Source organism: Bos grunniens, chromosome 11, assembly GCF_055505025.1.
Source record: "Bos grunniens cultivar Pamir isolate PY7600 chromosome 11, Bosgru_T2T1.0, whole genome shotgun sequence".
Classification (NCBI taxonomy): Eukaryota; Metazoa; Chordata; class Mammalia; order Artiodactyla; family Bovidae; genus Bos; species Bos grunniens.
Genome location: NC_141175.1, coordinates 88,322,583 through 88,335,378, shown reverse-complemented (window position 1 = coordinate 88,335,378; position 12,796 = coordinate 88,322,583). Strand labels below are relative to the sequence as shown.

Below are 12,796 nucleotides of genomic sequence, written 5' to 3'. Positions count from 1 at the left end.
GGAAAATATGGTATATATTATTCAGCCTAAAAAAGGAAAGAAATTCTGACATGCGCTACAATATGAGTGAACCTTAAGAACATTATGCTATTTGAAATAGGCTAGTCACAAGAAGAAAATACTATATATGAGGTACTTAGAATAGTCAAAATCATAGAGCCAGAAACTAAAATGGTAATTTCCAGGAGAATGGGGAGTTACTGTTTAATGGATCTGGAGTTTGAATTTTATAGACAAAAAGAAGTCTTAAGATGGATAATGGTGATGATAGCATTTTATGGGTGTATTTCATATTGCTGAAGGGTACACTTAAATATGGTTAAGATAAATTTCATGTTTTTGTATTTTACCATACTTTTTTAAAAATGGAGGAAAAACACTGAAGAACCATACAAAATAAGATGGCATTATTATTTATTACCAATAATCAGCTGTTTTCTAATTCTAGGCAGCAAGAGAGTTAATTAAATTGGCTGGCTACTCTATTTATGCATACTTTTATCTCACAATCAGCCTTCCTTTACCTTACCGGAACTTCATATTCAGAACTCTATACTACATCTCACAATTTATAAATCTATGAATCAGTAACTCATTCTTTTGGAAACCTCTATTGTTCTGTTTTTGTTAGAAACCTGGTGAGCACATGAGATAGTAAGGTTCCAACATCACTGTGTACCTCACAGCTCCGTCACACTGAACTGCCTGCAGAAACTGTTCAACAATACTAGTGGTCATCCTTATCTCGTTTCTGTAAAGGCTAAGAAAGGGTTTGCATTTTTTTCACATGTTTCAAAAGGCATATTTATACTTGAAATGTGTAAGTAAATGAACCAAGGAAAGAGAGAAAATGCAGTGGTAAGAAAGAAACCTCAGCACATTCTGATTCTAAGGGACCAGATGATTCTGGTTGCGGTGCATTACTGATGAGTCAGCACTTGCGGGATATTTCCTCGGGGGTTAGTATGTTTCCTGGAATCCTGTTGTTTTTTAATCCATCCACCCCTTTGTGTGAAGGTCAGGTCTATCGTGTCTTCTTAAGTTGTAGGACAGATCTGCAGGCCCCTTTCTCTGCAATCCCATCTTCCCTTTAAGTTTGTTGACTATTAACAATGCTTATTGAAATATAATCCACATGTCATAAAATACACCTCTGAAGTATACAATTCAGTAGCTTTTAGAGTAGTCACAGATTGTCTTCGTTTTGTTTCCTTTCTTTATTTCCTTGGGAAAAGAAAGAGCCCTAACTATTCACTCATGGATTCAATATATTTATCGAGCCCATAAAAGATCAAATAAAAATTCCTGCCTTCATGGAGCTTGCATTCCAGTGGGGAACACAAACAATAAACAAATACAATAAGCAAAGTACAGAGTATGTCAGAGGTGGTAAGTGACTGAAAAAAAAAAAAAAGATAATAGGGAAAGGATGATGCTTGGTGGTACTCAGTCATGTCCAACTCTTGGGACCCCATGGACTATGGCCTGCCAGGCTCCTCTGTCCATGGGAGTTTTCCAGCCAAGGATACTGGAGTGGGTTGCCATTTCCTTCTCCAGGGGATCTCTCCAACTCACGGACTGAACTTGTGTGTCTTGCATTGGCTGGTGAATTCTTTACCACTGGCACCACTTGGTAGGGTGTACCACTTGATGGTGAGTGGGAGAGGGATTGCAATTTTAAGGTGAGTGATTAGGGAAAATCTCAGGAGAAGATAACATTTAGCAAAGACCTGAAAGAAATAAGGGAGTAAACCCTGTTCTGATCTGGGGGAAAGGTATCCAGGTAGAGTTAACAGTAAGTGCAGAGACCCTGAAGGGAGAGATGTGCCCAGAGCTTAGTAAGTGAGAAGGAGAATGGAGGGAAGAGAGGTCAGAGGGCCAAAGGCAGCCAAATCTCATGGGGTCCTGAGCCATTTGCCTGGATTTTCGCTTTTCTTCTAAGATAGAGAACCACAGAAGTTTTGATCTGAGGAATGCCGTGACCTGATTTGCTTTGAAGAGGATCACCGTGGTGGCTGTGTGGACTTCAGGTTGCAGAGGAAGAAGGAAACACCCTAGTTAGGAGGCTAATTGCTTTAATCCAGGTGAAAGGGGGCATGGCCTGGACCAGATGGCAATGGTAAATATAGGATGAAGCGGTTAGAGTCTGGACAAATTATGAATGTAGAGCCAACAGTCTTGGTTGATGGAAAAGATGCACAGGACAAGAGAAAGAGAAATCTAGAATGACTCACAGACAAAGGAACCTAGAGGTACACTGACAGATGACTGGACAAAGTTGTGGTACATATACACAAGGAATATTACTCAGCTATAAAAAGGAATACACTTGAATCAGTTCTAATGAGGTGAATGAACCTAGAGCCTATTATACAAAGTGAAGTGAAAAAGAGAAAAGCAAATATAGTATATTAATACATATATATGGAATCTAGGGTACTGACGAACCCTTTTGCAGAGCGGCAGTGGAGAGGCAGACAGAAAACAGACCTGTGAGCACACTGTGGGAGGGAGAGGGTGGGACGGATGGAGAGGGCGGCGTGGAAACATAGAAATGACCATTTGTCAAACAGATACAGTGGGGATTTGCTGCATGACTCAGGGCGCTCAGACCAGTGTGCTCTGTGACAACCTGGAGGAGCGGCATGGGGTGGGAGGTGGGAGGGAGATTCAAGTGGGAGGGGAAGGGGACATATGTATATCTTGGCTGATTCATGTGGATGTATGGCAGTAACCAACACAATATTGTAAAGCAATTATCCTTCAATGAAAAAATAAATAAATTAAAAAAAATTTTTAAAGTCCAGTGCCAGATGACAACAGCCAATTGGTGAAGCTAGTTAGGTGGGTCAGGAAGCAGATTAATACACTGCATTTATCCCAACAGGAAACATGTGAGCTGATCTGCAGTTTCTCAAACTAGTAAAAGACAAAAAAAAAAAAAATTTGACTTGTTATCACATTATTTCCAAAATATGACCCAGCTAATTAAGTATCAAATTGCCAATCATATACAGTGTATGATTATTTCTATTTTGAAGGAAAAAAACATTTTCCTTTTACTTAGCTAGTGGTCAACTACCTTAATTGGGAAATTTAACACATTACAGCTGTTGCTGGAAATTAGCAAAGGGACAGTTCTGCTTGAGGTTACTCTTGCTGCCTAATTTGTTTGTAATAAAGCCTTTCAACTAACAGTTTTAAGTTGATAGTATCAAGTGTTTGTATTACTACCCTAGCTATAATCTAATAATTGCTTTTTGTTAATAAACTCTGCACAGAAGTGTATCTACATATTAATTATATGCTTGCTCTAGACTTAGCTAGTACCAGATTGTGTTTCTCTCTTTCCAAATCTCCAGGCAGTGACATCACTTTGGTGACTTCAAAATCACCCACGGTGGGAGGATTTATGCCACAGAAATTGACAAATGCTTTAAATCAGAGCTTCTTTTCCAGACAGCAAGTTTCCTAGCACACCAGTGGACATAGCAGGGGGTAGAGTTATGAATGCCAGCTAAAACCTAAAAGCCACTCAGCAGTGGCAGGCGGGGGGTGAGGGGTTGGGGAGTGAGTATAGTGGGGGCCATCTGCCCCAGAGAGGAGGAGAGCTTTATCACTGACATTGTTTAGAATTGCTAGTTTATAAGGATAATAAAGAGCAGACCAACTTTAAGTCTTTAAATTCTCTACAGACCATATTCTTCCATATGGCCTAAGCCCAGGGTAGATCCTTCCCACCTACCGCCACCTCCGTTCTAATCCTACTCACGGCCTGGTTACCATGTGTGTAACCTCTAATTTACCTTTCTAAGCCTTAGTTTCCTCATTTGTTTAACAGGGATCATAAAATCTGCTACTTTGCTTACTGTGCAGATTCTAGACAATATAGTGTGCACAGTATTCATTCAGTTAATGGTGGTATGAATAAACCTAAGGTTTCCTCATAGCCTTAAGAGAAGTTGGAACCCCTACAGACCAATAGCATCTTTGTATCCACTGTGCTTTCCAACCTCTGAGCATCTTTAAATGCTGTTCACCTCAACTTGGAGCCACTTCGTCTCCTATTTTCATCTCTCGGAGTTAATCCAATTGCTGCCACCTTCACGAGACTTTCTCTTATTCCCACAGCTGACATAATCTCTCTGTTCTCTAAAATTCTTAGGGACTTCTTGGCAACTCTCTGGATTAGAATCTGAATTTTAACAAGATCCCCAGATATGTACATTAAGTTTTAGGAAGCCTTGTTCTAAATCACTCAAACTTGGCTGTACATTGGAATTACCTGTGGAGTTTTGAAAAAGCCTGATGCCTAGATAGACCCCACTCTCAAGAGATTTTCATTCAATTAGTCTGAGATGCAGCCCGGACATCAGGGCCTTTCAAAACTCCCAGACGATATTAATATGTGGCTAAGTTTGAGAACCACTGGTCCATAAAGTCCCCTTATTCTCCCTTTTGAGGCCTCAGTTCAGTTCAGTTCAGTCGCTCAGTCGTGTCCGACTGTTTGCGACCCCATGAATCACAGCATGCCAGGCCTCCCTGTCCATCATCAACTCCTGGAGTTCACTCAAACTCACATCCATCGAGTCGGTGATGCCATCCAGCCATCTCATCCTCTGTCGTCCCCTTCTCCTCCTGCCCCCAATCTCTCCCAGCATCAGAGTCTTTTCCAATGAGTCAACTCTTCACATGAGGTGGCTAAAGTACTGGAGTTTCAGCTTTAACATCATTCCTTCCAAAAAACACCCAGGACTGATCTCCTTTAGAATGGACTGGTTGGATCTCCTTGCAGTCCAAGGGACTCTCAAAAGTCTTCTCCAACACCACAGTTCAAAAGCATGAATTCTTCGGCGCTCAGCTTTCTTCACAGTCCAACTCTCACATCCATACATGACCACTGGAAAAGCCATAGCCTTGACTAGATTACTTTGTTGGAAGAGTAATGTCTCTGCTTTTGAATATGCTATCTAGGTTGGACGTAACTTTCCTTCCAAGGAGTAAGCGTCTTTTAATTTCATGGCTGCAATTACCATCTTCAGTGATTTTGGAGCCCCCCAAAATAAAGTCTGACACTGTTTCCACTGTTTCCCCATCTATTTGCCATGAAGTGATGGGACCAGATGCCATGATCTTCATTTTCTGAATGTTGAGCTTTAAGCCAACTTTTTCACTCTTTTCTTTCACTTTCATCAAGAGGCTTTTTAGTTCCTCTTCACTTTCTGCCTGCACACTCTCTAATATTAGGGTCATTTCTATCCACGTATGTTTTTTCACTTCTATCAAACTGTGTCTTTTAAGAGCAGAACTATTTTTTAATTCCATTTTTATAAACTCATCCCTAGGCGTATAATAGGAGTTTGGTAAATGTTTATTGAGTAAACAGTGAATGAATCGCTTTTGTAATCTAGAACAATTTGTAATCTAAAAATGTTCTATAAATACCGTAAGTGTGACTTTTGTCCTAATTTGAAGACTGGTTGAACATATTCAGGAAATTGCGGAATTATTTCCTCTTTAGTCTAAGACCACATCTCTGAAGAAGGGGAGGCTGGCAGCTAGAATGGGTTTTCTGAGAAAAGCCTCTCTGGGTACCACTACAGCTGACCTCCTCCATCTCCACGTGTTGTTTACAGAGAGCCACAGCTTGAAATCTTAAGACTCTAGAGGGCAATGCAAAATGAGGCCGCCCCTCCCTACACTCTGTGCACGCAATTCAGAACTCTTGGCTGAAAAATGATGATGTTATTGTTTCTTCCTCTCTAGGGTGCCATTTTGATATTTATGGGGATTGTTGTCCTCACTATGAAGGCATCTGTTATTGAAATGTTCCTTGGTAAGTACTTTTATATGTGTATCTGGATACACTTTTAACATTCTCCTAACGTCCAAAGAATCTTGCCAAGAGGTTTAATCCAAGACAGAGCATATAAACAGTTCAGTGTATCTTTTTAGGATAAACATTTTGGAGAGATGTTTAACAGAATGTTAAATGTAGATCACATTCAGGATGTATGTCTATATTTTTTTACATAAAGCAAGTATATATTACAGATATATGTCTACATATTACATATTAAGCATACATACATAAACACATATTTGTGTGTGTGTATATTACTCAGCAACTGGCAAATATTTCACATAAAGCATATTGACAGATTCTGAATTTAGGAAATTTTTTTCTTAATTTCTAAAAAAAAAAAATAATTCTTATCTCTGACGTGACCTTGTTGTTTAGTTGCTGAGTCCGACTTTTTGTGAACCCATGGACTGCTGCATGCCAGGGTTCCCTGTCCTTCACTATCTCCCAGAATGTGCTCAAACTCATGTCCATTGAGTCGGTGATGCCATCCAATCATCATATCCTCTGTCATTCCCTTCTCTTGCCTTCAGTTTTTCCCATCATCAGGGTCTTTTCCCTTATGGCTCAGCTGGTAAAGAAACTGCCTGCAATGTGGGAGACCTGGGTTCGATCCCTGGGTTGGGAAGATCTCCTGGAGAAGGGAAAGGCTACCCACTCCAGTATTCTGGCCTGGAGAATTCCATAAACTCTATAGTCCGTGGTGTCGCAAAGAGTTGGACATGACCGAGCAACTTACACACACACACAGGGTCTTTTTCAATGAGTCGGCTCTTTGCATCAGCTGGCCAAAGCATTGGAGCTTCAGCTTCAGCATTAGTCCTTCCAGTGAATATTCAGGACTGATTTCCTTTAGGATTGACTGGTTTGATCTCCTTGCTGTCCAAGAGACTCTCAAGAGTCTTTTCCAACACCACAGTTCAAAAGCATCAATTCTTCAGTGCTCAGCCTTCTTTATGGTCCAACTCTCACATCCATATATGACTACTGGAAAAACCATAGCTTTGACTATACAGACCTTTGTCAAAAAAGTAATGTCTCTGCTTTTCAATTTGCTATCTAAGTGTACCATTGGCAACTCATACTTTTAGAGATGAAATCCTTTAAGCTTATCACCAGAGAACACAATTTGGGGTAGGCCCTTAAGGAGCAGCAGGTAAACCTGCTGAAAGAAAGAAAAGTGATGATGGCTTTGGCACTAAGCCCAAGGGTAATTGTCTATTAATCCTGACCCTATAGGGCTGTGGCCACTCTGTGTCAGGCAGAGTGATCTTATACGTCACTGTGAAGCTATTACCAGGGAAGGGTACAAAGGCCTTTTAGACAGTATTAGTTTGCTGCTGCTGCTAAGTTGCTTCAGTCGTGTCCAACTCTGTGTGACCCCATAGACGGCAGCCCACCAGGCTCCCCCGTCCCTGGGATTCTCCAGGCAAGAACACTGGAGTGGGTTGCCATTTCCTTCTCCAATGCATGAAAGTAAGAAGTGAAAATGAAGTCGCTCAGTCGTGTCCGACTCTTAGCAACCCCATGGACTGCAGCCTACCAGGCTCCTCCATCCATGGGATTTTCCTGGCAAGAGTACTGGAGTGGGGTGCCATTGCCTTCTCCAATTAGTTTGCTAGAGCTGCCATAACAAAATACCACAAACTCGGTGGGCTTAGAACAACGAAATTTTATTCTTTCACAATTATAGAGGCTAAAAGTCCAAAATCAAGGTGTCAGCAGGGCCAATTCCTTTAGAAGGAAATATGTTCTATGCCTCTCTTCCAGCTGCTGGTAGTTTGCTGGCAATCTTTGGCATTCCTTGGCCTCACCCCAATCTATGCCTTCATCTTCACATGGCATTCTCCCTCTGTATATGTCTGTGTCTATATTCAAATTTCCCCTTTTATAACCCCAGTCTATTGGATTAGGAGCCCAGTATGAAGGACTGATGCTAAAGCTGAAACTCCAGTACTTTGGCCACCTCATGTGAAGAGTTGACTCATTGGAAAAGACTCTGATGCTGGGAGGGATTGGGGGCAGGAGAAGAAGGGGACGACAGAGGATGAGATGGCTGGATGGCATCACCGACTCGATGGACGTGACTTTGAGTGAACTCCAGGAGTTGGTGATGGACAGAGAGGCCTGGCGTGCTGCAATTCATGGGGTCACAAAGAGTTGGACACGACTGAGCGACTGAACTGAACTGAACTGATGACCTCACCTTTGGGCTTCCCTCTGACTCAGTGGTAAAGAATCCACCTGCCAATGCTCATGTCAAGGGTTCAATCCCTGCGTTAGGAAGATCCCCTGGAGAAGAAAATAGCAACCCACTCCATTTTCCTCCCTGGAAAATTCCATGGACAGAGGAGACTGGGAGGCTATATATAGTCCATGGGGTCACAAAGAGTCAGACATGACTGAGCCCACACATGACTTCATCCTTACTCAACTAATTACATCTGCAACCACTCTATTTACAATGAAGGTCATCTTCTGAGGTTGTGGGGGCTAGGACTTCAACATGAAGTCCAACGGGAAGTCCTATGAATTTAGGAAGGAGGGAAGGGACACAATTCAACCCATAATATACTCAGAATGCACAAGGTCTGTGCAGAGGGAGTCTACACAGCAGAACTGAGGGCTGGAGGAGAAAGAGGTGACACAGCTGAAAAGGCAAGGAGATTCCTGGCATGCTGGTAGGAAGCTGGGCTAGGAGGCTAGGGGAATCTTGTTCTGACTCTACCACTAACTTAGCAAGGAATATTCATGTTAAGAGCACAGGGTCCTTCGTTCCCACTTTGCCCTTCTGAGAGGCTGTCTCTGTCTACTAACCTATAGGTTAGTAGAGGTGGACACGGTGGGATAGAGGTGGGGCAGGAGGTCAGGAATAGGAAGGACTCAGCCACAGTAAAACAAACAGAACAAAACACAGAAACCCTGAGTCCAGTTCCTGCTTGCCATGTCCCCCACATTGTGGAACCGAGAAGAACTTGACTGTCCTTCTTTGACCTGCCCCTCTCAACCTGCAAAATCCATTTCCCTTACTTTTGGCTCATCCCAAAAGTAAGAAATCAAAGTAGAAGAAGGAGATTTCTATTACAAAGTTCTTTCTCTATGTCCATATATGTCCCCCTCCCTGACATCTCTTTATGCATCTGCTTGTCACTATCCCAGGACTATTTCTCTCAAGTTCCCCATAACCCTCTTCAGCACTGTGACAGCCTCCCTGACCCACATCCTTATCCAACTCATTCTCCACAACACACCCCGATTGATCTCCCTAAAGCCCATATCTGATTCCACTCTCCTGATTTAACACTCAATGTTTTCCTTTTGTCTTTACAGTGGGAGCCCAGGCCTCTTAAAGCACTTTGCTTGCTGATGAGGCCTCTCTGATATGGCTCTTTCCATCCTTTCCTGCTCTCCTCTTAATCACAGAGCCCAATCCTGGCTTCCAGGGACGTGGAAAGTGCTGATCCTCTCATTCCCCTGAAAGTCAAGTCATTTACTTCCCGGACTTTGACTATGTGGTTCTGTTTCCTAGAATATTTTTCCTCTCACCCCCACACATCCCAACAGTCCTCCAGGAAGCTTCCTCTGCCCTCTAACTGATCAGATCATCTTCCTGTGAGCTTCCCTGGAGCCCTGTATTGATTATAACCTTGTAATATTGTATTCATCTCAGGAGTCTGCTACCCCAACACTGTGCATCATAAGCGCAGGAGCTGTGTCTTGCTCATTGTTGCATTTTAAGTCCTCAGCACATCTTACAGCCACTCAAAAAACATGGCCAAATAAAGTATTCTCTCAGGGATGTTGGATATTTCAGGTTTCAAAGTCTGAGTCTGATTCTTCACACCACAATTCCTCTGTGTGAGTTTTTTCCCCCACACTGAGTGATTCCTCAACACCAGCTGGGTGTCCTACAACTCACTTCAATTCTGACACCATCTACCTGGAGATAGCATCAGATTCCACAGGTAAAGGCTCAGTCTCACACACACACACATTCCAGATGCCAACTACAAGTTGGGTTGTCACTTGCTCTTCTGACAGATTGGCCACAAATCAGAGGTTCCCATGACCCTCTCCTTGGATTTGATTAATTTTCTGGAGCAGCTCACAGACCTCAGGAAACTAGTTTATTCACTAGATTACCAATTTATTACAAAGGATATTAAAGGATACATATCAACAGCCAGATAAAAGAGACACATAGGGCAAGGTAATGAACAAAGGAGCTTCTGTCCCCATGGAATTTGGGCCCAGCACAGGGGCACACAGGAGAGCTCCGGTTTGTCAACATGGAAGCCCTTTGAAACCCTCTTCTGGGGTTTTCATGGAGGCTTCATTACACAGACATGATTGATTAACTCACTGGCCATTGGTGATTGATTCAACTTCCAGCCCCTCTTTCCTCCTGGGAAATCAGGAGATGGGAATAAATTCCAACCCTCTATTCTGGGTTGGTTCCCCTGGCAACCAGCTCCGTCATCTTCAGGGATTTTCAAAAGCCAGCTCATTAACATAAACAGTTGTAACTGAAAGGGGCTTGTTAAGAGTAACAAGACATCCATTTCACCTTTATGACTCTGATTTCAGGAACTGAGGACAAGAAATCAAATATTATAACAAAAGATGCTCTTATCACTGAGGATATTCCAGGGGTTTAGGGAGCTGTTAGCCAGGAACTTGGCCAAAAGGCCAAAATGTATATTTATCATAAATCACCATATCACACAGAACCAGCCAGTGATCCCCCCAAAGCCCTCTAAATTAATGTCAATTAAGTGTTTAATCAATACATATCAGAGCTAGCCTGGTCACTCTAAATATGTGTAAATTTATGACGTAGCAGAGTTTTATGCTGCCCACTGTCATTGGAGCAGCACATAAATCAACAGCTGCACTTATGGGGAGAAAGGAGCCTAAAAAGCCTAAAGCTGCACCAGAAACATGCATTCTGGCTCCAACTTCTGTCCCCACCCCCTCAAAAACAGCAGATTTAGCCAAGATATCAACCTTGACCTTGGTTTCTTTTCTATAAAATAAAAAAGATGACCTCCAAAGCTCCTCCCAGCTTCAATATTCAGTGATCTGAAGTATAATTTATTGATTTATGTGATTATAGAGAATAAGTTGTCCTATTTCTGCCATGGAGCTCTGATGTATTTGATGGTAGGTGTTTCATTGAATATGCAACTCCAAATCGAAGCATAGGGGTAATTGGAGCTGATTTAAAATGACCTGCATTATGAATCAACTTTTAGGAAGGCACTGTGAACACTGTTAAAGAGCACCAGAGCTGGACAGTATTTAAAGCAGTAAAAACAGATGCTAATCAGAAACCACTGCGAGAGGGGAAAGGAGAGGCCAGTGTTATACTGGGCTCAACTCCGAACACAACAAGAAAAAATGGGGATTTATAGCCAAGGCGCAGATTGCAGAGGTCAGGGAATGGAAAAGACTGAGAGGATAGCAAGGGAATAGGGAGATTCTTGCAAAACTGACTAGACAGTATTCTTGCTAAAGGCAGACCAGAATGATCAGATATCAAGAGCGCAAGATTCTCTCTAAACAAGATTCTTGCTAAAACCACATGGTGGCGGCCCTACAAGGACAGAGGCACAAGCCCAAGGTCAAAGCCTTGTTGAGAAGAGGGCTTAGAGGAGCCTGACTAAAGTTGGTCAAGGAAAGAGTCCTTGTTAACACCACCTGAGTTAGTATCCTGAGTGGCACTAAGGGATCGAACAGGAAGTTGGTGGGCTAGAATGAGGCATTCTTATAAAAGTTCTAGACACATATTAAGCATTCAGTAAGTATTTACTAATTTGATCACTGGCTAGATGTTCTGGCACTTCATGTCTTTCCTTGAATGTAAATGGATTCTCATTATAATTTATTACCAACAGGAAAAGTGGAACACAAGGGACTATTAACCATGCCAATGATTTTAGAAAGCGTTTTTCATTGTTACATCAATATGGTATCAATATGAACAAATTAAAGAACAATTGTCTTTTTCTAACAAGAAAAGAAACATTCTATAAAAAATATAGAATATATATGTGTGTGTGTGTATGTATTTACAAGAAATATACTTTGAAATGGGAAAAACACAGAAAATACAAAATAGGAATTATAATTCCGCCATTATTAAAATTTTGGGATTTTTTGTTCCAGGTATTTCTCTCTGTATATGTTTTAATTTTGTCAGAGTCAAGATTACGATTAGAGCTTTCCAGGTCGTTTAATCTTCTGCTGCGCATCATTCGTAATCAATGCTTTGTTTGTTGTTGTGGTCGCTAAGTCATGTCAGACTCTTTGTGACCCCATGGACTGTATGGTTAATAGTCCCTTGTGTTCCACTTTTCCTGTTGGTAATAAATTATAATGAGAATCCATTTACATTCAAGGAAAGACATGAAGTGCCAGAACATCTAGCCAGTGATCAAATTAGTAAATACTTACTGAATGCTTAATATGTGTCTAGAACTTTTATAAGAATGCCTCATTCTAGCCCATCAACTGTATGGAGTCCATGGAGCCCACCAGGCTCCTCTGCCCATGGGATTTCCCAGGCAAGAATACTGAAGCGGGTTGCTATTTCCATCTCCAGGGAAACTTCCCAACTCAGAGATCAAACCGCTTCTCCTACGTGGCAGGCGGAATCTTTACCATTGAACCACCTGCGAAGCCCTAATAAAAGCTTAGGATTCCCCTATTGTTGGGACATGTTCAACCTTTCATTACTTCCAGATTGCTATTAGAAATAATGCTCTGGTACCTCCTTGGTGGTCCAGACTCAGTGTTTCCACTGTAGGAGGCGCAGGTTCTATCCCTGGTAGGAGAACTAAGATCCTGCATGCAGTGCTGTGCAGTTGAGAAAAAAAAAAGAAAGGAAAAGAAATAATGCTGTAATGAATATCTTTTACATAAATCTAAATC

General features: G+C 41.8%; 1 protein-coding gene across 2 annotated transcripts in view; it reads left to right on the top strand.

The window, feature by feature from the left end:
* The window catches only part of VIT (vitrin), a 124,541-nt gene that overhangs the window by 21,676 nt on the left and 90,069 nt on the right, over positions 1–12,796 (top strand). For both annotated transcript variants that reach the window (XM_086327460.1, XM_086327459.1), the window contains exon 2: positions 5,767–5,836. In XM_086327460.1, the coding sequence (XP_086183586.1) occupies positions 5,785–5,836 (52 nt within the window). In that variant the 5' untranslated portion in view covers positions 5,767–5,784. The remainder of the gene's footprint in view (positions 1–5,766; positions 5,837–12,796) is intronic.